Raw genomic sequence first — 24662 nt, 5'->3', positions numbered from 1 at the left:
GCTCAGTGCCATCAGTGAAGTGGCTGAGGGTCCTCTTTTCCAGGCACTGCATCCTACCAGTCCTTTCCACACATGCTGGGAGACTTTCCCAGCTGAAGCCAGCCAAAGGCATTTACAGGTAAGGAAGAAGTCCTTATGCCTCCTCCTTCCTGCCATCCCCCATGTACCTGTGACAACCATGAACATATACAACACAGATTGGATACCAGAAATTACATTACTTCCTTCCTTTCCTTCACAGCCTTGGCCTTCTACTCTTTCTTTTCACAGTTTCCCATTTCTTTTCTCAGCCAAACCTCATCTTCCTTCCTTCAGTTTGTACAGGAAAAGTGACCACAAATTTACTGGTTCACAGCACTAGCTTGAATATGCATCAGGGTGTACAAGAGCACTTTTACTAATCTTTGTTTCCTATCTCTTGTCATTAGAACCTCTTTGGGGTTGCATCACTTGGGCCTTTGCAATCTGTCCTGCTTGACTCACAAAGCATCTAAGCGTGACTATTCTTATCTGTATAAACATTGTGTGTTACTAGGTCATCACAGCAGAAGTCCATGTTACAGGACTATAAAACACATCATGCTTGTAAATACACAAGTGTTATATGTTTGACCAGATACTATCCAGCTGTGACAGTGACAGCCAGCCCTGTGAACCTTGTATGGAGCCAACTATAGGTGCATGCAAAAAAGAAGTATATGCACTAAAAAAAGGTTTTTTTAATAAAAACAGGAGTGTTGGTCTCAAAAGAATAAAAGAGCATTACCACCAGAAAACTATCTAGATTTTTTGGTGACAATTTTTTTTTTTTAATCTTGCTTTAATTAAATACTACCTGTGTTTTGTGGTGATGTTTTCAATAAAAAGTGACTTTCTTGGTAGGCATCCTGTAGCTATGCTGTAGCCTTCAAATCAAGAAGCTTTTGTCTTTTAGGGGTTATTCTTTCAACCTAAAATTGAATTTCAGGCTCCTTCTTATGCCTAGGTGCAACAGCATTCCAAAAAAAACCTATAAGTAGTAATACAATATTAAAGAACAGTTTCTTTCTTATGTTAGAAATTATTTGCAAGTTAAAATGCTTTTAATACTTACCCAGTTTCTAATTAAAAGATAATTTGGGGGTTATGTGAGCATTTCAATATTTCTTTCCCCCTTCTAAACTGGGAGGTTCTGTGGGAATTCTTTTTAAACCTTGGATTTGGGTAGTCCACTCTATTAAAATAGTCTAAAGAGTATTGCCCTTACAAAGAGCTGAAGGTCACTATCCAACTGTGCTCATTATCTCATTATATGGTCTAATTCAGTAATGTGTTTTCTTCTTGGATGTGATAATTAGTTTTGTGTTTCTTTGTTTCTAACAAAAATGTGGAGATACTGGAATCTTTTAAGGAAACAGTGAATCATTTTGGAAGGCTGTGTGCAATAAGAGTCAAAGTTACGACCCTTCCTAGTTCTTACAATTTCATGGCCTCCACTTCCCAAAGCAATCTGCTCTTGGATCCCTGCTTTTAGGAAAACAGCTTTTAGGAAACAGCTCCTAAAAAAGCACAAGTACCAATAAACTGAAATTTTCTGGTGAGAAACATCTCAATATATACATTCAGAAAATGGAAATTCATTCTAAATAAGCCACAAAATTCACAGAGAGACTATGTGTTTCCCTTTCCATAGAGGATTGAAATCATAGTAATATGCTCACAGCTTAATCAAGTTAGGGGCCAGTATGTATACTGTAACACAGCCAAGTCCTGAAATCATTACCTTAAACCCAGCATACATGCTGAAGACTTTAGCAGCACACACTGCCTTCAACTCCCATTGAAATCTGTAGATTCTTGCAGGGATGTTGGGGTTTTATTATCTCACAGGGTCAAGCTCTTAGTCCTTAATCAGGCAAGAATCCAGATGAGGTCCATGGGAGATTTGGCAGAGAAAAGACTAAATGGAGAGTGAGAAAGGATGACTCTAAACAAGTTGGGAGCAGATCTTTATACAGAGCAGATCTTGCATATTGTATGCCTGATTCATAGGCAGTAATTTAGCTCACACAGATGGCAGCCACATGTAAAAAGATTTGGCCGTATATTTCCTATACTTGCGCCTCATCCTCACTGAAAAGGGCCCATCAGCAGACAGGCATTAGTAAGATTATTTAAAATGTAAATTTTGACAGAATAAGTCCAATAACAAGATTTTCAAAACTGTTGAAGTAGCATAAAGGGATATATATTTAATTGTAAAATAAAACACTAACTAGTATCCCTGAGGTTCTTTTCTGCCCACCAGAAATAAAACAAACCCCATACCAAAGCAAAATCATTCTCAATGAAATAGTAAAATTGCTCACTTAGGAAAGGTTTCTCAAAAGGCCATCTGCAACATCAGAGCTCTGAAATGAATCACTCACTAATGTATCTCTTTCCATTCCCCCTGAGGTAAAGTTCTGTTTAAGGAGTTTCTTACTAAATGCCACCACTCACTCATCTCCTTGCTATCTGGGCAACAACTGACACTTCACTCACTACAACCCTTCTTCCCTGCCAAAACACTAAACGATTTTCTCCTCCTTGACTTCCTTTTGCTCATTTCTTCCCTTATTAATAAGCACGTGCCCGTTGTGTTATCCTACAGGACTTCCCCCCCATAGATCTACGAGGGCAACTGAAGAAACAGAGAGATGTGGTTCTACAAGAGTTAACCAATTCCACATTTTCTTAATGTACTGCCCAGCTGCTTGTTAGCTGTAACCAGAAGGAGCACGCACATTGGCAGTTAACTGCTAAATGCATTTTCAAAACTAATAAGAAGCTGAAAACAATTCAAGCTCTGGACATAAGTACAGCATATTCTCCCAGGCAAGCAGCAGATAAAAAAGGAGAACTGAGATGGCCTCCATATAAAATCACAATGGCTCTTCTCCTCAAATAATCTTTTACTAACTCTTTTTTTAATGGAATCTGGGGAAAGGAGTTTAACTCAGGAAATAAGTCATTTCTGCCCAATGCTAACATAGCCTTTCTAAGGCATGCATCTTAGTATCATTGCTGCACAGAAAAAAGTCTCAGGGAACCTCAAAGCCGACTCATGTTTCACAAAAATATAAAATGTTCATGCACACCTGAAGTACTTCCCTTTCAGAGACCCCACAGTTATAGAAATCCATCCCTCTGTATGGCAAAGGTTCAACTCCCATTTAAGGGCTTGCACAAAGGAAGCATGAGCCTCCTTGACACTACAGGTGGCAGGGAACACATGGAGGACTGACAGCCAGCAATGGAGTACAATTCCTTGTCTTCTCCAGTACAGGAAAATGCTTGTTACTCCTTCTTCAACAAACAAACAAACAAGGCTTCAGGGAAAAAAAATGCAGGTACATTCTGTAAAAACTAACCACAAAACACTAACTAAGTGTAAAAGTGCAAGATCACAGAAGCTTTCTTAGCCCCTGACATAAATGGAAGCAGAGACCTCAGTGAGCAGGATGGCTTTTTGCTTCCTACAAAAAGAATAACCAATACCCCAGCTCCACGTATGGGGTAAGCAGTGAGAAACCTTTCAGTGAGCCTTTCAAAGTGACTTGGCAACACTTAGAACAGCACTATTTGTTTTCAAGTACTATCAGTAAAGGATAGTGTTATTCAGAAAACAGTCACAATATCCTGGAATTTACTAGATGCAAAATAACTTTGCAGTGCAGTCAGCAGTCTGAGAGGCCTCATACACGATTTGCAAGATTTCAAACAGTCCTCCAGAAAGGTGGGGGAATGAGTAATCTCTCTTCCTGCTAAACATTCAAAGTACACATAAAAGCTATCATTGAGTCAGCACTTGGTGGTGGCAATTCATCTGGTTTGCTGGACTTTTTGACAGCCTCAAAGTGGCCATTGCTATGCATATAACATGCCCTTTTCTTTTTTATTTTTTTAATTACTACTATTATTTTTGTAGAAAAAAATACCATATAAGCAACCCATTTCAGCATATTTGTAATTAGGAGGTACTATTAGGTTTTGATTTTGGGGAAAAAACAACAGCTAAGGACTGAAAAAACTTCAATTTTAAACAAGTGGCATCTTAATACAAATAAAAAAACAAGCAGACAGAAACTAATGCAGGGCCCATTTAAACAATATGGTTGGGCAGAGTTTAACAAGGTCAAATGGTTCAGGCTTTCACTTGCCTATATTGTAGCATAACACACTGACTGTGAAGGGTTCCAGCTCAGAGTCCAGAGGAGGACTGTTGCCTCTCGTTTATTGAACAGTCTTCATAGGAGAAGCATAGAAGTTTCAACATTGCATTGTACAGGGGAACATTTCCTTTTTGTAATGTATTGCATATCACTGTGGGAAACTAGCTGGCAAACCCTTGTTATGGGTAGAGTTACATAAGTTACATAAACAAAAAAAGTGCTTCTGTCAGCTTTTTAATGTACTTTTGGGTAAGGATGCATAGCTGTGCCAGTAAACCAAATCATTTCGTTGCCATATATTCCAATTCTGACAGGCTGTTTTACATTCTGGTTGTGTCCAACTGTGCCACCAGGTGAACCACAGATCAAGTTACTTAAAATACTTGAACAATACTTCAGTACTCTCCTTCTATAAGAGGAAACTAATTTTTGACCTAGTACAAACATGACCTGCAGCAAAAAAGGGAGGCTCCACTACCCCTGCCACACAGTTCCAAGGGTCCCTTATTTGCTCTAGCAATCATGATGGTTCAGAGAAAACCAGCCACTTCTAGGACTTCAAAGGCTCTCATGTAAGCACACAGGAGCCCAGCTGAAACTTATTCTCCACATCAGTGGACCAGTGGTTTAAATTCATTGAATGGAATGGAAGTTAACAGCCATGCTTCCACTAATACCTCATGAGATCTGTGGTAATTTACTGGCCATCCAATGCAGAGGCAGGCTTAACATTACACTGCAAGGCAAGTTACTTGGTGAAACACAAGCCTGAGTGTATCCTGCTTTAGAAAAGCCACCACCCCCTAGTGACCAGCTGAAGTGAGGTATCAACATTTTCTAATTGGATACCAACAGCTGAATAACAAACAGCCCCACTCCCTGCTCCGAGGACAGCACAGACCTGATTCGTGATCAGAGAGAGTCCTGGCAGAGCAGTTTGACAGTCCCACTACTCACAGCCCTATCACCAGTGCCACAAGTTTGGCTGGAAAAGAACCAAGTTCTTGTTGACTGTAAACAACCTTTTCTCTGGAGAACAAGGCTACAGTAACAAATTGAATATATTCAGAAATATAGCACAGAAGTGTACTCTCATCTACTGTTTTTTAATTGTGCTTACTATTAACCATTAACAGTTTAGTTAACCCCCTTGGACAGTTCACTGCAGTTTTCATTCACTGTAAATGCAGAGATCCCATGTGTCACCCACTACATGCTGTTCAGCCATTGTATGGAAAAAATGTTTATCTTTAAACCTTCCAATGTAACTGCACTGTTGTATTTGAATGTTCTTTGATATCATCCAGGATATTACAAAGATGCTTGTTTAAAAAGTCTCTTCCAGCTGTTCTGTGTGTATATTAGGAACATTACAAAGGCATCAAATACTCATTAGTGATGAGATCATCCTTACTAAAAAAAACCATACTAATACACATCTTGTATACAAACAATTACAGTGAGATATTGAACACAGGAGGAAGAATATAGCCTCAAATAAAGAGGGGAGCAGAGAGCATCATACTCATTGCAGGGTCCCACTGAAAGTGAGCAATAGCATGATCTCCCCTTGACTGGTACAACAGCCCTTGCACAGCAGGTTCTCAGTAAATCTCTCTCCAACTCCACCAGTCATGGCCTAGTTAACAAAATAGCACAGAGGACCTAACAAGAAGCTGCTTTGAAGAAAAAGCAAACAAACCCATGTGTTGCCAGTGGAGAAGGCAGGCCAAAAGTCTTCAGACCAGAGCACAGGTTTTGTTATCACTTCAGGACATGAACCCTAGGATTAAATCCATTAAGAAAGAGGACCTGTGCTACACCACCTTCACATTTCTGCCATTAAATCCTCCTAGAGACATAATGCTATAGAACTGTATCAGGATCAGACACCTACTGACTAGTTTAGAATATTAAAGGGAAGAAGACACGGCGACTCTGCAGAAAGTTATGGTCTCACTGTCAACCCGTTCTGTCTGCAGCAGTTGTAGCCCACCAAGCAGCAAACTGAATCTTCAAAAAAGCCTTCCAGCAAGAGATGGCACCAGGGAGCACAGGGACACCAGTATACAGGCTGGTTCCTTCCAAAAATTTAAGGAAACCAACTGGAACAAGATGACAAAACAGGTATCAGAACTGAATCAACTTAATTAGTTCAGTCAACTAGTACCAAAAATGTTGATTGCTCCAATTAAATTACTTCAGTGCACTAAGCCAAAAAAGCACTGATTCATTGCTCAAAAATCCTCCTGGGTAAATCCTGATTTCACTCCATTTTTTCTTTGAACAATCTTGTCAAATCATAGACAGTTACATGAATGCTTGACCTATAAAACCATCTCAAGTGCATTATTATTTCTCTGGAGAAAGAGGGAAGATACATTTTAGGACTCTTCAAGGCAGGGAAGAAACCAAAGGAGTTCTTTGTTAGCAACTTCTACTTAAAATGTTTTAGACAATATTTCTGGTTAATCCTTTACATAGTGCTTGTGCAATTTTGAAACTAACGAAAGAATAAGCTGGTTTGGTTTTCTCCGTACACAAGAAGATTTTAACAACACCATTGAGCAGTTCAATACTCAGAAATGTTTCATTAGAATTCTTTTCTCCTGAATCACATCAATAAAGTTGAAATTCAGTCCAGTATTTATAAAAGCTGACTTATAGGCTTCTTGCTGCAAACATACTTTTGAGATCCAGTAAACGTATCAGAGACCTAGAATTAAGGAACTTTCTTTCATTGTTTAATTCAAAATTCAAAATCAACCATCACAAAATCTTAAACATTTTTTTATCTTGAGCATGAAATTGCTGAAAAAAAACCCTAGCTTTGCTAATTTCAAAAAGAAAAAAGATTTCAAGAGACACAAGTAACACAACCAGATCATTTTTCAGGGTTGCTTTTATTTTTCTGTTACTGGCATGAAGCATTCCTTATTCTGACACTTCAGTTACCTTTTTTCCCTTGGTAAAGAAACCATTACTGATATCAGATAACTGGCCTTTTCACAGGAGGCACTACAGAAGCATTTGTCAAGTATTACAATTAAGACAATTATAATTTTCAGAAAAACCTCAGAGACCTTCCTACGATGCATACTTGAGCTCTTACTTCCATCTGTGATGGTAAATGTGATCACAGAGATCAAACGTTAGCACTGGGAGAATGAAAATGAATGCAGTGAACAATATGGCCATGAGCACTATTTTAGCAAGAAAAATAACTACTACTGGCCTAGTTCCAAAAAGCAACTGAGACAAGTAATTTCCAAAGTAATCTCTGAACAGTTTTCTTGCCAATTTACTCAAATATCTATTACTTTTTCAGTTGAAGGTGAAAATATCCCACAGAAAAATTAATTACTGCTTTGAACTCATTAGTGCTATAAAAGAAAATCTTGCCAGACTGACTTAACATTTCAAAGAAAAGATACAGAAATTTGGCCATTTTTATAAATTATATAGTTATTATATAGTCCAAAGTCAAAGTCTACCCTAGTGCAGGAAACTGAAGCCACACATTAACTTGTATCATGTTGCTCAAACCATGCATGGGATTTGGTGCAGTTCTACCTGCTGTTGTAAGTTGTCTCCCAGTGATGCAAGAAAAGAGTCACATTTCACCTGAAAATCATTTTTGGTACAGTCTCAGATTTCCCACGTCCTTGCTTTGGTATGACTGATTCTACTTCCTGCAAATATAGTGACTTTTTTCTTTTTTAATAAAGATGGCAAGTAGAGTAAAATAAGTAACTCCATGAGTTAAGACACTTCTCAGAACATCATACTTGATCTATGATTTGCCAAAACATCAACCACCTTGATCCTTACCAGAGATCACAACAAAACTCTGCAGTTCAGCAACCCAGAGTCTAAAAACAAGCAAAACAGCAAAAAGTCTGACAGTCCCTTTAATAAAACCTTTGCCATTTTCATAGCTCCAAAAAGGGCACAGGGAGGTTTTGAAGAATTACTGAGATAACAGCAGTTAGCGACAATGTGATCCATGTGAATTAAAGTGATTATGTTGGCTCTTCAAACAGTCCTGCATGGAAGATGCCAGGGTTGAAAGCATCTGTTTTACTTATCAAGTGACCAAGATTGAGATATTAAATAACTCGTGGGGAGATCACAGAGAAAGTCACAAATCCAGATCCAAGCGTTTCATGTTTCAGTCAAAAGCAGAGGCTCACAGATTAGCCCTATGCATCTAACACAGCTGTGGCCATCGGGCACGGGGATTGCACAAAGAGAACAGGGCCAGCTGCTGGTCCAGCATCCCCTGACTCCTTCAGGAGTCCCTGCTCATGGCTGAGCCACAGCTGGAAGGAACTGCTCTGACGGCCCATAACTCACTCCACCCTCTCCCAAAGGTCCTTCAGACACAGGCATTTACATTCAGTCACCACGGAGGATGAACACGCACATCACGTCACACAGGGCTGCTGTGCTTGGCTGTATGAAGAGTGCACATCACTCCAGAGGCAGGAGAAGACTCCACCATGGTCCTCAGACACAGCAGCCCCTGTCCAGCCATGCTTTTATGCTTTACATCCAGCTTTTACGCTACAAAGCCAATGTTTCCCAGGAGTAACCAAAATGCCCATTTGGGCTAAACGCACACATGCACCAATATATAAAATATGTGACCACTGCTTTTAAAGTTCTTAATCTCCTACAGATTTCCTTAAAGCAACTCCAAATTTGCAAACTGAACTATGCTAAGCTACTTCAGTAATGGCTACATTTTCAAATAACCTTTTCACCTTCATCCACTTTCATACAATTCCTGAAGCCTAAAGAATCACCAAGGCATTATGATGCTAAGTGTCCCTCCCTGATTTTTACACATTAATGAAAAGCACACGTTCTTGAGATGGAAAAAACTAATTTTGACATAGTAGCTAGAATCAAAATAACTTGAGGAGCATCTCTAGTAGAACATATGTATTACTGTTCTATTCAAATTAAAAGTAATAACAAAGAAAAATTTTATTTATTCCAAAGTAGATTGCATCTATCATCCTTTCTAGACACAAGGCAGATTTGGTGATCAAGGAAATAAAGAAAAAAGAAAAGAGGAAAATGAGGAAAAATAACCATAAAAATAAATTCTTCACTCACTCTTGACTTCAAGTGTCAAGAAAAAGAAAACAATATAAAAGCCCACCTCCAAACCCGCTTCAGATGAAAGCAAACCTTTTGCTGAAGAGATATTACAGCAACAAACCTTACGTATGTTTCCACCACCCAGCCCCAAATTCCTTTTTTTGTTACTTCTTCGCTGCACTACTTCAATAATGAGAGCAATGACATTTTCAGTTTAGTTATTTCTATCCCTGACAGGTAAAATCCCTTTTTTATTAAATGCCTATTAGTAAGTCTCACAGTGTGGAAGCTGCCAAAAAAAAGGAACAATAGCTCCATCTTTTATAAAGTACACTTATGAAGAAAAGCACATTGTGCTTAAAGCAGCTGCACTTCATGGCATTACTAAAAACATTTACTTTTGTCACCTCGGGTCAAAATTTATCCTTGGTGAAATTCCGTTGACTTAAAATAAGTTTACACCAAAGAGGAATCCAACTCAGTGCCTTGAGGTAATGAAACATGGTACAGTCTTTGTGCTAAATATATATTTTTTTTTTCACTCCAAATTCATCTCTCCTATGACTTACAGCCTAAGGGACTTCAGTTCTTTTTAGCATTAGCTAGAGAGGATTAAATTATTTCTCTTTGTTGAAAAGGCATGTATTTGGTCCCTATATTTTCTCTACACTATAACATCACCAGTAGTAAAATAATGGCATTGAATCATACAAGCATGCTTCAGTGGAAGGAGTTTATAAAAGAAACAGAATTGCAGAAATTCAATACAATTTTCATTTGAAAACAGCAATTGTTTTTCTAATAGCAGATGCTTCATTTCTTGTTGAGACACCCCAGGACCACATATGGGAATGCTGGGTGTGGGCTTGTATAGCATGTGAAATCTAATCTTTAACTAAATATGCCCTTTTCAACTTTTTATTAATTAAAGGGATTGAGGGTTCATGTTATTTATAAGAAAAATGACAGATGGAAAAGCTAAGAAAGAGTTAATAAGGGCCTGCAATACAGAAAGGATATTAAAAGATCTACAAGCAAAACCTCAAATCCCAATTCCCTTCAGAAAACAAAAGAACTATTTTTAGCAAAGTATTTATAAAATAATTATGTGAAGCTTAGAACTTGTTAACGACAAGTTTCTCTTAAAAAAAAAGAAAAATTTTAATAAATTCTCTTACAAAGACAAGGATTAATGCCATCTCCATTCTGTGCCATAAAATTTTCCTGAAAATTACTTTTCATCAGTGTATAACTTCCCCCCAGAGACCCTTAGTAACTCCATTTGCCAGCATCTACGCAATTCCAGTACTGCATTATGGGCCTCATATTTCTTAGGACTCCTTTGGCATCACCCAGAGTCAGTTTTAATCAAAGAACCAGATATTAGTGTTTAATGATAAATTCTCAGGTTCAGCAAACACTTCAATGTACACTCAGCTGTTCTGCTGAATCAGGACCCACAATCCCACATCCTACTGCTCCACATGGGTGCAGAATTGTGCAGAATTCTGCTGAAACTCAACTGCTTTTAGCTTGAGAGCCTTGCTGGTACAGGAAAAATGAAGTCTGTTCAGTTCAAGCCGTTCCAAGTCTGTGATACAATTACCTCTTTGAAAATACATAACCCTTCTCTGTATCCTGACTCTAAATTCTTCAGAATTTTTGTGTGGGTTTGGAAGATAAAAAAACACTATTTATGCATAAAGCACATAAAAATGGCACAGGATTTGATTCAATTCAGTTACTGAAAGACAGACAGATGAACAGATTAAAAATGTAATTTACAAAGGAATACATCATTATGCAGCACAAGAAGGCTGAAGAAACTTAAATCAGTGGACACACAGAATTAGTCTAGCTTCCCAATTTTAATCAGTCTTTGTATTACAGTGCTCACTTAAAACAATTTACTGCTTTAAAGGTATTATGTTTTGTGTGAAATGAAAATTAACTCTTTTTTATGCATATTTTGGCATCTCAAAGTTATGTCACAGAGCTCACTGACATGAAGTTAGGAATTCATAATTTGATTCCCTATCAGATAAACATGTGGTACTAAGATGTTTCAAATCACCATCAGGGTGATGAAGGAATAAAAAAATTAGAACAATTTCCACTTTTAATAGCCAGTCACTGGTTTCTCAATAGTATTTCTCAGAACTGAGGGCATGTTAGCCTCTGCTGAAGAGCATGGGCATTCCCTTGCAGCCCATGCAGGCAGGCTTTCAGCTTTTCTGACATAGCACAGCACATGAACCAGCCCTTTGCTCCTCTAGCTCTCTGACACTGCAGATCTTCAAATGCTCTGAGTGCTGGTTCATCTCATGCTCAAAAGTCTGAACACCCAGACCATAAACGGATAGGAATAGGTGATTTCACAAGGGAGGCAGAAGTCAGCTGATTATGAGAAAGAAGTGAAGGGAAAGGGTAGTAAGAGAGTGAAAGCTTCATCCATTCAAAAGCTGCAACCAGCCTGCGCTTTACTTCAGTCATAAGAATTCAAGATCCAACCTCTGTCCCTTGGTTCTCATCCTCTAAACACAATTTAAACAAAGAAAAAACTCTACACCTCTGGCAACAAATACTTTGGGAGAAAAAACAATTACAGTCTAATTACATCTGGGAAATACCCAGCAAACACTGCTTAAAATAAAAGGAAATTTGTGTGAGCAACTCCCAGTATTAATTTCTACTTTCTTTTTTTTTTTTTTTTATCATGTCCTTCACCTTATAGTGGAATGTTTTTCTACTACACTTTGAAGAATCATATATTGCTTTTGGAAATAAAGTGTTCAAGGTCAGGGGAAGTTAATCTTTAAAAAAAAAAGAAAAAGTAGGTGTCATGACAAGGCCTGTTTCTTCCTGCTGTTCTGTTTATTAACATGGCACCCATCACCATCATATCTGGGGGGCAGAGATCCAGAAGATACATGAGCTTGCAAGTGAACAGTCTTATTGAAAATGAAGCACACATACTCTGAATGTAAGATTACTTACAAAAACTATGTAAAAAGAAAGAAAAAACAGCTAGGATTACAATAGAGTGGAGAACCAGAGAGTAAAGAGCTGTTGGAAGAAAACCATAAAGAAAGACCCAATATGAGCAGAAAAATCAGTGACCTCAGTAATACAGAAAATAGGTAAATTCTTCAATATATCTAATTCTTACAGGGTCTTGATCTGCCTGACCACAACCATGAAACACAGTCATAAGGAGAAATGTATCGACAAGTCAAGCACAGGCAATGCTAAATATCAGGGGGGTTGAAGGAAAGTGAACATGGCTCCATGGGCAAATTCTGGTTGGTATCAGGTGCCACAGCTGCACTGCTTTCTCAGCAGCAGGAATGATCTGCACCAACAGAGGATCTACTCCAGAGGCTGCAGTGAGAACCTTTGGCCACTGTAAATCCATAGGCTGTATCACCCTTCTGTCTTCTTTCCAGCTGAATAGTTATGGAGGAAAGGGAAAAAAAATGGAAGTTAAAAAACATTCCCATTCCTTCATGGAAGGACCAGTCTTGTTGAAGGTTTGGCCCTCAAGGTCTAGAGCAGGTATGCATTTCAGTTGTCCTCTAAGACTTTTTATTAAGACATGCATCATGCACCCAACTGCACTAATTTGCCAGCAAGTAAAATAAATATGTTCCAGCCTTTGATTTAAGCCACATTAGGACAGAATATTTTTGCTCCAAGATTACAAAGCCAGACTAATTTAAGAGGTCATCCAAGGCCTGGATAACTGTGTGTCGTTGTGAGTGTTTGTGTGGAGTTCCTACTGCAGGTTGCCAGGCCTTAATTTAATCCCACTTCAAAAACTAAAGTCCTTCAGTCGGGTAGAGAGCTTGCCAGAAGTTTTTCTCTCCATTCTGGACTTTCCATGAAGTAGAAAAATCTCAGAGTAATCAAGGTTTTCTTTGCAGTCTTTTTCTGCCCAATTAAAGCTTTATAAATAAAAGCTTACATGAAATCCATGTACAAGACGAAAGCAAATCTAATTCAGATAAGCATTTTGCTACATACATCCAGGTAGTATGAGGAGGTAGAAAACCAGGAAAATATTTTTTGAATATTTATATAGACTATTTTCAACGCAGTTAGTGAGGTGTAATCTTTAAGCTATTAGCTTGAAAAACATGTGACTAGTCTTTGACCATCCATTCCTGTGCATCATGTTCATGTAACTCCAGGGTTTTGGGGTTTTTTTAATATATTTAACACACTAGTACCTTCAAGAGTGGAAAAAAACAAACCAAACAAAACATGGGTTCTGTCTAGAAGCTCACTTACACCTGAAAATACAAGAATGCTGAAGCTGTTAAAATGTCAGCAAAAGCCCCCCATAACCAGTAGCAGCAGCTTCAGTGTAGAACTGGCAAACAAAAGAAAGGTGTGCTCTGCTGCAGGTGCCTCACTTCTTAAGAAACAAAGAGCAAGCTGGAAAAAGGCTGAAATGTCTAAAAATCAATACCCTAGGGAGGTGGCATACTGCCCCCTGCCTCCCCCAGGCTCCACCACAAGCAAGGGATTTTATTTATACTACTTAACTTTATTTAGACTTCTAGTTTTATTTATACTGGTACATTTGTGGTTCAAGGCTGAAAAAGCATGAGTTGTGTATGCTGACAATTAAGAGCCACGCCTGCAGTGCCCTGGCCATCACACTGACCAGAGCCCAGGGGCCTCTGCCAGCTTTCCACACAACTGGAACATGTTGTTTGCTCCCACCTGTTCTTCACCTAGGGCCACAAAGTCCCTGCATTTAAAGCATAACTGTTTGCATGAAAAGGATTCAAGATCTCAAGTTGCAAAAGCTCAGTCTAAATAACCTTCAGAGAGCTGTCCTTCCTCAGTTTTAATTACATCTGCTTGACATCTCTTCTCTCTTCATCACAGTCCATCGGTTCTTGCTCTTATCTTACTGTACTCATTATACTCTGTAAAGGACATTATCTAGTTGTTCTCATTAAGAATTTATTGAAAAAATTAAAAAGCATGGAAGAAAACCAAAATATACAGGTAGGTATAGCCAGAAACCACAAAGACAGTGCTTCCTCACCTTCCCCTAACAAACTGTGACCCTTCCTACTCTCTTCAGCTAATTTCTTCCCATGCAGATAGAGGAAAAATCAGTCTCCAAGAAAAAAAGAATTTGAAACTAGCCCTCCTCCAAGCAGGGTGCTGGACTAGACTTCCAGAGGTCCCTTCCAGCCAAAATATTTCTGTCACTCTACTTATTCATAAGCATCTGATTGAATCCAAAGCTTTTTAAGAGTTTGTTTCAAGAATATCTGCCAGAGGAAAACACAGAGATGGGAAGTAAAACCAAAAAAACCACAATGAATTTCGAGACAGATATGTTACATTTTCTGAACACTGAATAACTTTCTAATAGTAGTAGTACTGTTTGATAGCACTTTTAAATCAGTGGGTTTTAATTAAAGCTGGTGTTAAGAGGTAAGCTGACTTGATAGGCAAGCATTCTCCTCAGCAGCAAAACAGAATTATGGTTGTGATCAATTTAAAAAGCTTTTCTTTTCTGCACTGGGCCTCCCTTTTAAAGTAGATTTTTACACATCTAGAATGACAGATTTGCTCCAAGTAATGGCTCTTGCCAGCCAAGAGCAGCATTGATGTCCTCAGCCCGAGCTGCAGACACACTCAGACACACCCTGCATTGCTGGAAGTCTGTCTGTAATGAAGCTATTGCAAAATGTCAGCATCACGTACTATTAAACAATCGAAGTTACTAATGTTGGATGGATGCCTTCAAGAAGGTCAAACCCAGAGAAAGTCCCACAAGGCTTGAGGGCTTGAAATAACATAATTTTCCATGCTGAAGGTGAAATGAAGCCAAATTGTAACACATTTAATTGTTTAGCCCTGTCTCTTCCAAAGCCGGTCATCTTTTCCACAGTGAGGACATCTGAGATTTAAGCAAGCCATCTGTCCACTGTCTACTTTTCCCACTGTCTCATTTTGACTGACTGTACATCCACTTGGTCTCTTCTCCAAAGACCCACGCTGTACACAAGCTGGACACATAAGGGGCTTCCCCTTGCAACCACAGAAAGAACTCTGACAAACAAACATTCTGAGTAGAATCACTTCAGTGCTCGAAAAAACTACAGAATAAACTAAGTACTTGAACTCCACAGATCTTTCCTTTCTCTGTCACAAGTTATTGCAACAGAGTGTTTTAAAAATCCCCAGCTAGGCCAAAATGTGGGACAGGAACAATCCCCTTAAATGGCAATGCATGTTCCTAAGCTAAAAGGACTCCATTAACACAGACAACTATTACTAAAAGGCTTTTGCCATCACCACTAATGGTTGACTGTAAATCAGGTTAGACAACTGTCAGGAATGACCAAGGTGAGGTTTATTCCAATAAGGCAGGAAGGATGGACAGACTCAGTGACCTATTATGAACCTTTCTGGGATTTTGTCTAACATAGTTTTTATAAAGGCAAATAACTGGGACTTAATTCCAGATTGTAGGTCTTGGAGGCAGCATGGAACTGAGCAGGTACACCCTTTCAGCCCAGCTCTGTAGAGAGACTCCAGCAGTCTCAGCTTCACCAGCCCAACCCTGTACCTAGGAAAATAAATCCAGCCTCTTAGCACAGCCATAGTTCATCATGCTGGCAGAGCTACACTGCTTCCACTCCCAAAGGCTTCCATATCAACCCTCCCCTTTATAATACATGTGCACCATGCATTTTTTAAAAATAAATAGGTAAATAACCTAAGTAATCTACATTACTACTGCAGTTCTTAAATTATTTTAAGGGTGAACATAGGAGCAAGAAAACATTCTTTTAGGAACAGCATTGTTTCTCACATCATATATGATGCAATTATCACAACAGTTTTACAGAAAACCTGGATATAAACTTTAGCTGACCTACTGTCTTCAGTACGAAAAAGTATTTTTGATCAATTCTAAATATGCACATCCAGTTACAAATACTTGATTTGCATACTGCATGCATGATGCAATCATGAATGCATGATTTGCATAATACCACCTACCTGCAGCTGCAAAGCACAAAACCATCAAAGCAAACACTGAAGTCACACAACTTGACATTTTTGTAAGTGCTGTATCTTCTCAAATTAACTTGCTTTGTGGTTCCTCATGTAGATTTACTTTCTTTGAAATTTGTGGTGAGCTTTGAAATCAGATCTTCTGGACTTTAAATTGCCTATAGAAAGAAGTAAAAATAAATATTAATACAAATACAACTTACATAAATATTATTAGATATTTTAAATTATCTCTCTTGTAAGAAGAGAAAGAAAATGCTCTCTTAAAGGTCTAGTAGGGGAGTGCATTTTATATTGTCAGATATCCTAGGTACCAATAACCTAGTACTCCTCCCCCTGTATTTCAGTACCTCTTTGCAGATGTTGCTCCCTTATATTATACATCGTGCAAGTTAGATCTGCTTGGAAGTGAGGCCCCAGAGTCCTTTCTGTCAGCTAATACCGGAGTCCCACTGAAGCCTGCCAATGATACTCACACCCTCAGACGTTTATTTTAAGTAATCAGACTTTCTCTGGTACATATAAACATTTGTTTGCTCAGTTATCTGCTGCTACTTTTATTATAGCATGGAGAAATATTTCACATGTCTTCTAGCTGGTTGATGGGTAACTCGATAAATTTAACTCATAATTTCTCAGTATGACAAACTCTGAAAACTTTTCAATGCTACTGACATTAAATATAAACATAAAACTGCTCAGACTCTTTCTTTTGAGAGATTTTGAGACATGATATAGCAGGTCAGTTAAACAACTCTAGTGTGCTATGCTAATAAATGACAATACGGCTGATGGCTGCAAGCCTTACAAACATTGAAAATTCTGACCCCAGAACGCACATTGCAGATTTTGGAGGGGAAATGCTTAAGCAGATGCACAATAGCCTCTTCCACTTTTTTTTTTTTATTCTATTCTCAGTCATCTAGATGTCTAGAATAAGATTACAGATCAGGAAGGTAAAAAACCAGAACATTGGTACTGTGCCTTCAGAAGCAGATGACAGATGGCACCTTGGCAACCACTAACACTCATCATAAAACAGTGCAAGAAATTACAAACCTCCATCATGGGACTAAGTGATAGCAAAACGCTGAGTCAGGATCATGTGGCAACATGAATATCATTTAAAAGGTTCCTGTTGACATTACAATGGAATGAAGTACAAGGACAAAAGGCCAGATTCTGTCATACAGTGTGTGCCATGCTGTGCACCAGCAGAAGCCTGCTCAACCAAAACCTGCTCCTAGACCAGCACTTCAAGACCAGCAGCCCTGGGGCTATGAGGAAACTCAAGAATCTCCTCAGCAGCATTTCTGCACAGGTTGTTTGGTGGGGAGGGCACTGCCCTGTGTGCATGGAGCTGCATCTACACTCCTGAAAGGGCTGTTGGAGCCCAAGGTCATAATTCCAGCCTCCTGCAGATCCTTCACTCAGCACCCAGCTCCTGGAACCTCCAACTGGTCTTGGCAGTGCCCCAGATCCCACTGGGAGGTGGGGGAAACAGGAACAGCTCTGCAGGCTGCTGGGAACACCCAGAGACACACTCCTGCAGGACAGCAGCATATGGGAGAGCAAGGAGCTGACTATCTGTCACAACATGGGGGTTCATGCAGCTCCTTTTCAAGCTCAGAGTCCCACAAAATGCACTTTTGGGAAAATGACAAGACATGACAAATACTGAGCATTATTTGGGAAGCCAAATATAAACTGGAATAATTTGCTGCTATTTCTCTAGATAAAAAGAAACCTAACTCTACCTGGTGATAGTATTTGGTTGCTAGTTCAATTTTTAAATGCTGCCATAAAGAAAAATGATCAAACAGAGCAAATAATGAGGTCTAGTCAGACCATGAAAATGTTCTGCAAGATGTCATATGTGCAAAGAGGCAATGAAGAAACATTCTGAAACCCAAGTTAGTGATGTACAGCCATTTCACCAACAACAATGAACACAAGAGAAACCAAAAAAAAGAGCAATTACAGCACATATGCTAAATAAGAAAGCCCAAGATATGACTTAGATCACTGTCCTATCTGCACAAATCTCTCATTCCTCAGTGACAGTTTTATAAAGCACCAAGTTGTGTAGAAACAGGGAGCTCAGGGAAAGAACTGGAGAGAAAGAAATTATGTTTAGAATCCCATTCTGACCTGAGCATCTAAATATGTTAAAATGTCAAGTTGCAATTCAACCTCAGATTAAAGTCCTTTTGATAAAATTGATTAAAAAGGCAGAGAGAATACATATACATTTCCATCTGCAGGAGTGATTTGATTCCTACCACAACCCGCTGACCAATAACATTTCCAAGGTATAACTCAGAGCTGCCAGTATATGATTGAAAAGCCCTAAACTTCAACTCTGATTCTGCCAGTTCATGAAGGGTGAATAATGAAGACTTAAATGAAAATTTGGAAAAGCTTTCTGAAGAGTGAGCTCACTTGCTTGAAGACATACACTCTCAAACTTAAAAGGAGGGCAAGTATCAAACAACATGAAAAGGTAACAAACTGACAGTGAGTTTCATGAATTTAGGATGAGTGATACCCAAACTGTCAGCTCCACAGCTGCAATTAAATCAAAAGACAGACAAAACTGCTACTAATAACTCATTTAAGACTAAACCTAATAAGCAGGCAATTTGTCAGTATTTTGCAAAATCTGATCACGTGTGGCAGGAATCAGCTACTAAGTTGCTATTAAGTGACCATCTGACAGCACCAAACAAACAAACCAACAACAACAAAAGGTGAGAAAAGTAAGCTGTGGTGCAAAATCTGCCAGATTTTGCTTTAGTGTGAGACCTGCTGTCACTAGAAAAAATGTGAAACCTGAAACTAGAAAAAGTAGGAAAAGCCAGTCCACAAACTAGGAAGATATTTCCCTTGAAATAAGAGAAGAAAGCTGTGAAAAGGGATAAGGAACCTCAACTACTTACCCAAGAAGTAGTAACAACTGTTAGACAACTTGACATTCAAAAGAAATTTCCAAGAGAATCATCTTTTCCTTTGGGGTATATCTGAGTGGCTATTTTTGTAAATGAATCACAAAAGGGCATATTAAAAGTATAACCAAAAAAACCTGATGGTGGAAGAGAAAAAGACATGAGAGTTTTGGGTTTATTAAATACGTTTTCATGCCAATGCTTTGTACTACAACAAGCTGCAAAGATGGCTGACAAAAGAGGGGATCTAAATCAAAACCATTGAAGACTATGGGGTTACTTTCATTGAAATCTGCTGTTGTAAAGGTCACTAGTCCTAGTAGAAGTGAATGTCTAAAAAGCACAAAGACCCTGTTTTGTTGAGAAATATATATCTGCAGATCAAATCAGGAATACGTGCTGCTGGGAACATCAGGAAGAACCTGACTACTACTAGCTTTTATTAGATTTGAAAGAAGACTGGGGAAATGGAAGGGGAGGAAATACATTTTGAAGTACATAAGGACAAGCAGAGGAGAAAGCATGAGGTTTTAATTTGGTTTCAACTAGGAGCCTCTGATGCCCCCGAGAATTTTGATGTATAAGTCTTAGCTAGAACCCAGTGAAAAGCATGGTGCTTTTGAAAGATACCAAAGCACTGACTGGCAGGACAGATCTCATTGCTATGCTAAGCTAGAGGACAACAAATGCTTCTTAATTCAGTGGTACTTAAAGCAATCTACATTTGTTAGAGCCAGCAGCAAATAAAACACAATCACTTGAGTGCACTACTGTTTTCTCTTCACCTTTCACCAACATAAATAGTTTCCTTCCTAAAAAGATGCTATTCATCTTCCTCAGAATTTCAGTCTTTGGATTTTTTAAAGCTAACCTTTGAACTAAAAAGTCCTCTTTAATACTACAACAAGATGGAAGAATTCACAGGCTAGAAGCATGATGCTTACTCTTAAAAAACCATCCTTCCCTACGTATTTTCCAGTTCTTACTGACAGGCACTCCCAGACCATAAAGCTCTGTGGCCTATGGATGGATGGCTTGTCGCTAAGAAATTACATCCTGCACTGTTCTGCCACTAATACAGAATGGATACAGAATGTATCCACCCCCACACTGGCCTAATGCTCTCTAAAAAGGGGATGGGACTCTGCTCTAAAGTGCTTGAAGAACTATAAATGAAAATGAACAAGTGTACAGCCTGGTTCAGGCTTCAGGACATTTGAGCATCTCTCTACTCAGTCCAATTCTGTACTTCTAGCCAAGTACCTATTATGCAGTAGTCTTCTTGAAATCAGTAGTCTCCTTAGCTTCAACTTTTACACACTTTTCCTCTCTTGGTAAATTTATTTTTGCTTACTTCTTCAAAGCTTCTCTGCCTAGTCCAACCTGCAGGCAGCCAAAGCCACAGATTCTAGGGTGTTTCTGTTTCCTATTAAAGGCTTCTCTAGCATAGGAATTTGCCACATTTCTTGCTGAATTGGGACCTTATTGTTTTATTTACGCCTTTTACTTCTGTTTCCTTAAGCCCTTTCCCCAACAGCCACCATCTGTTTCATTAATCAGCACCTACCTTTCCCATACAAGTTCTTCCCCTGCCTTAACTCTATCCTTCTTGTTGTCTAAACTTTTCCTTTACTGCCTGAAGAATAACTTCCACTTCCTCTCTGCCTTATCAGCATGGATACTGGTAATTCCCTCCTCTTTCCACGTGTGGTGCCAGAGGTTGCACAGCTCTCTACAACACTGCTAACAAACACTTCTCCCCCAAAGCAAGCCAAAATTCCTCCTCCTCTTAAGTCACATCACAAGTCCCAACAAAGTGAATGGGGATACTTGAGCAAAGCCAGCAGGATCTGTCCCTTTGTGTTGTTTTGCCATAGCAACATGAACCCAAGTTTCTAGGCCATCCAAGGCCGCCTTCACAGCCAAAGCTTTTTGACTTTTTGTTTGCTTTTTTTACACATGGCAACCATTTCGCTTATTTAACCAGTTTTTCTTCCATTTGTCCAAGTTGCTTCCCTGTGTGAATGCAATGAATACATGCATGCCATGTGCAAGTAAAGAAGGCAATCATTTGTAATCAAGTACACCCAATCTCAAGTAAAAAAAAAAAAAAACACAAATAGTTAACTATATGAATAGTTCTATAAACTTAGGAACAGCAAAAGAGTTTATTTATAACCCTACTCCTATTAAAAATGCATTTTTGAAGACTTATTAGCGGACATCATGCCAATTCTGCACGATTTGCACACATACAGGTAGGAAAGCTGATTAACAGGATTAGCAAATGTTCATGTGGAATTGAAAATTCGTCCGTATTTTTAAATGCCTATGTTCAAGGCATATACACAAAGTCCCACAAGTTCATTCAGAACTCAAAATAGTAACTTATCCAAAAACTATAAAGGGACAGATTCTGGTTCAGAAACAAAGTGGTTTCATTTTCAGGGAATATATGAATAGTAATAAAACTAAAAACCCTGACATATCAGAAAGTCCAGGGAAAAAGTAACTCTGATGTCCTGCAGTTCACATGCTGCTGTGCTTGTAATGGGACATTTCAACAAGTCACAGTTAAAGGCTATGGGAACTGGAGGAGTGCCAAATGAAGATGTTTTATGCCATTTAGTAATGTGCCCCTCTATTCCATGTGATTTTTTAGTATTTTGTTTATTTATTTTCTTATTAATGTATTACAATGTAGCCTGCCAAGTTACAAGAACAAAAATATAAACAAATAAGTCCAATAAAAATGTGAAACCATTCCACCTATTTAGCAATGGTGCACTGGATGGGGATTTTGTTACCTGGTACATACTTTGCCCACAGCTGGAATGAAGCTCCATTTTAGATGGGGGTGTGTATTCTCAGTATCATTCAATAATCAACTTGCCCTTCAGCTTCACAACTTTCCTTTTTTTTTTTTAATCACCTGATTTTATTGCTGTGAATTTAGATGACACCAGACATTGGAAGTTTCAGATTAAGAACCACTGCATAATACAGCACAAAAGAGACAGTTTACAGAAACAGGACCAAATAATCATTCTGTTATATATTCCCAGGACTTCCCTTCCCCCAAACACAGGGAGATATGCAGCTAAATCTTCCTAGGCTGAGGGCAAGGTTTTGCTTACCAAGTGTAAACAAGAGAATAGCCTCTTATAGGATCAGGATGCAGGAGGGTTTCAATGCGTGGAAGGGAAGGAAGTGCATTCGGGCATCTTTTAGTGGAAGGAGTACACAAGACTTCCACAAGGAGTAGACTGGAACAGATTGCTTTTTGACAACAGCAGAAATTCCTAGAGGTTACTGAACCTCTACAGGAGGAAGCACAGATGGCACTGCAGACAGAGTTTAACAAGACCAACACCCCACATGTAATCTGAGTAGCAAATCAGATTTTTTTTTCCTTTATCATAGAGCCCTCAGGCACTTCCTACATCAGGACATCTCCAAAGGGAGTGGAGAATGCAAGAGGCTGGGATGCTGTACAGCTCGAGTACTGTAATGGCTCAAGCAATCTGCAATCTCATACCAGCTTCAGCTGTGTATTTTCTGTGCAACTCACAGCTACCCTCTTCTTTCACAGGCAAAAGAAGCCATAGCAGGACCTCACCTTGGCCACAGCAGCACCCCCTTAACACCTGCCTGGAAAGACAACACTACTTTAGGCATTCTGCTTCCAACTTCTAATTAGAAGATGGACAAGAAATCTCACTGATCTCACCAGGGAATACCAGCAGCACAATTATATGCCATCTTTCTGATACACATTAAGGAAGCAAAAAAGCAGAGATTACTAGAAACATACATACATAAAAACATGGCAATCCAAGAAATCTCAAATGTACATTTAAATAGAACTCAAGTTCCCAATTAACCAGTAATATCTCGCCACAACTAACAAGAACTAAGCTCATGTTTTTTAAATGGGACTTGCTGCTTCTGAGAAGTTTACCCTAAAACAAAAACAAAGGCAATAGATATAGGAATCTTCACGCTGAGCAAGATCATCATAACTTGCATGAAAAAACATCTCTACAACCTTTCCTTCTCATAGTTAAATTTCTTTGGACTAATTACCAACTTTTTTATTGTTTCTAATTGGAAATAGAATAGGTTTCCTGGCACTGGACTATCTTACTTTTCACAAACACAGTAGCAGCCAACAACTTCACACAAACTTAATTTATCTTAAGTTTTACTTGGCCAGGTTTCTAATTGCACACCTAAACTAAACAGATAACAGCTCTAATGTACCTATCAAGACAGATATAACCCTAGGGAGGGCATCTCTGCGGAACTGAAGCCACAGTAGGATGGAAAGTTACCAACAATTCAGCAAGGCTTCCTCCACTCTGGATAAAAGACTTCAGCAAATTGCTGTTAATGAATGCTTGGCACTGTTATTTTTTCAGGACTGAACTGCAAAATCTTAGGACTGCATCTAGAAATATTCTACCTAGAACCTTCCTACCAGGAAAAAGAACTAAATCCATCACTGGTGGATGTAAAATCTTGAAATTACCTCTACACATGTGAAAAGTAGATTTGAAACCATGACCTATAAATACCAGCAGCTGTCTGGGTTAATTGTGAGAAACCCACGAAGAGTATGATGAAAAGCAAAACTACAGCATTAAACATAAATTCACTGTATAAGGATGCAATCCTCTTTGGAAAGAGTAAAACAAAAAAAAAATAGTAAATAAATGAACAGGATTGAAAATCAGTGCTTCTCATTACAGTGGAAATGGATGAGGTGATACAAACCAGCCCTCCTCACTGCTATGGGTCATTAGATACTACAAGAAGTAAATTAACAGGCTATAATATTAACTATTAGGTATTTTAAAGTTAACTGCATGCATTATCAGACCCACATTTTGGAAAAAAGCCAAACAAAACAGAACAACAAAAGAAGTGTGTCTTCTGGTCTCTAGAATAAGGCAAGCTCTAATAGACAGGCAGATTAGTAGATTATTTCTTCAGGCTGCTAAACAAGAATGCAAGATAAACACAGCTACCAAAAGTTAACTGTTAGCCACTAAACTTTCAGCTGCACATCTTACAGATAGGAAACTTCTCCCACACAAATAGCTAAGTCCTTAAAGTGAGAGACAGCTAAAAGAAGGAGTCAAAAGGAGTTTCCCTTTGTGTAGTGGTATCTAGCCTCTCACTGTCTGTCAAATAAATGGTGTCATTCCATTTGTTGAGCAGAAAAAACCCATTCAAGTTGGAGCAAAATTTTTTTATAAAAATTTTTATTTATAAGCACTTGATTGGGGATTTGCTTCAGTCAAGGTATGAATTACTAGCATGTTCCAGTCAGAATGAGTAGAGAACACTTCCATAAAATCTT

General features: G+C 38.7%; 1 protein-coding gene across 2 annotated transcripts in view; it reads right to left on the bottom strand.

Moving 5' to 3' along the window:
* The window catches only part of TGFBR3 (transforming growth factor beta receptor 3), a 113309-nt gene that overhangs the window by 83459 nt on the left and 5188 nt on the right, over positions 1 to 24662 (bottom strand). For both annotated transcript variants that reach the window (XM_053984781.1, XM_053984782.1), the window contains exon 2: positions 16338 to 16510. In XM_053984781.1, coding sequence (XP_053840756.1) covers positions 16338 to 16395 — 58 coding nt within the window. In that variant the 5' untranslated portion in view covers positions 16396 to 16510. The remainder of the gene's footprint in view (positions 1 to 16337; positions 16511 to 24662) is intronic.

Source organism: Vidua macroura, chromosome 9 (genome assembly GCF_024509145.1).
Source record: "Vidua macroura isolate BioBank_ID:100142 chromosome 9, ASM2450914v1, whole genome shotgun sequence".
Lineage (NCBI taxonomy): Eukaryota > Metazoa > Chordata > Aves > Passeriformes > Viduidae > Vidua > Vidua macroura.
This window is presented reverse-complemented; position numbering and strand designations above follow the sequence as displayed.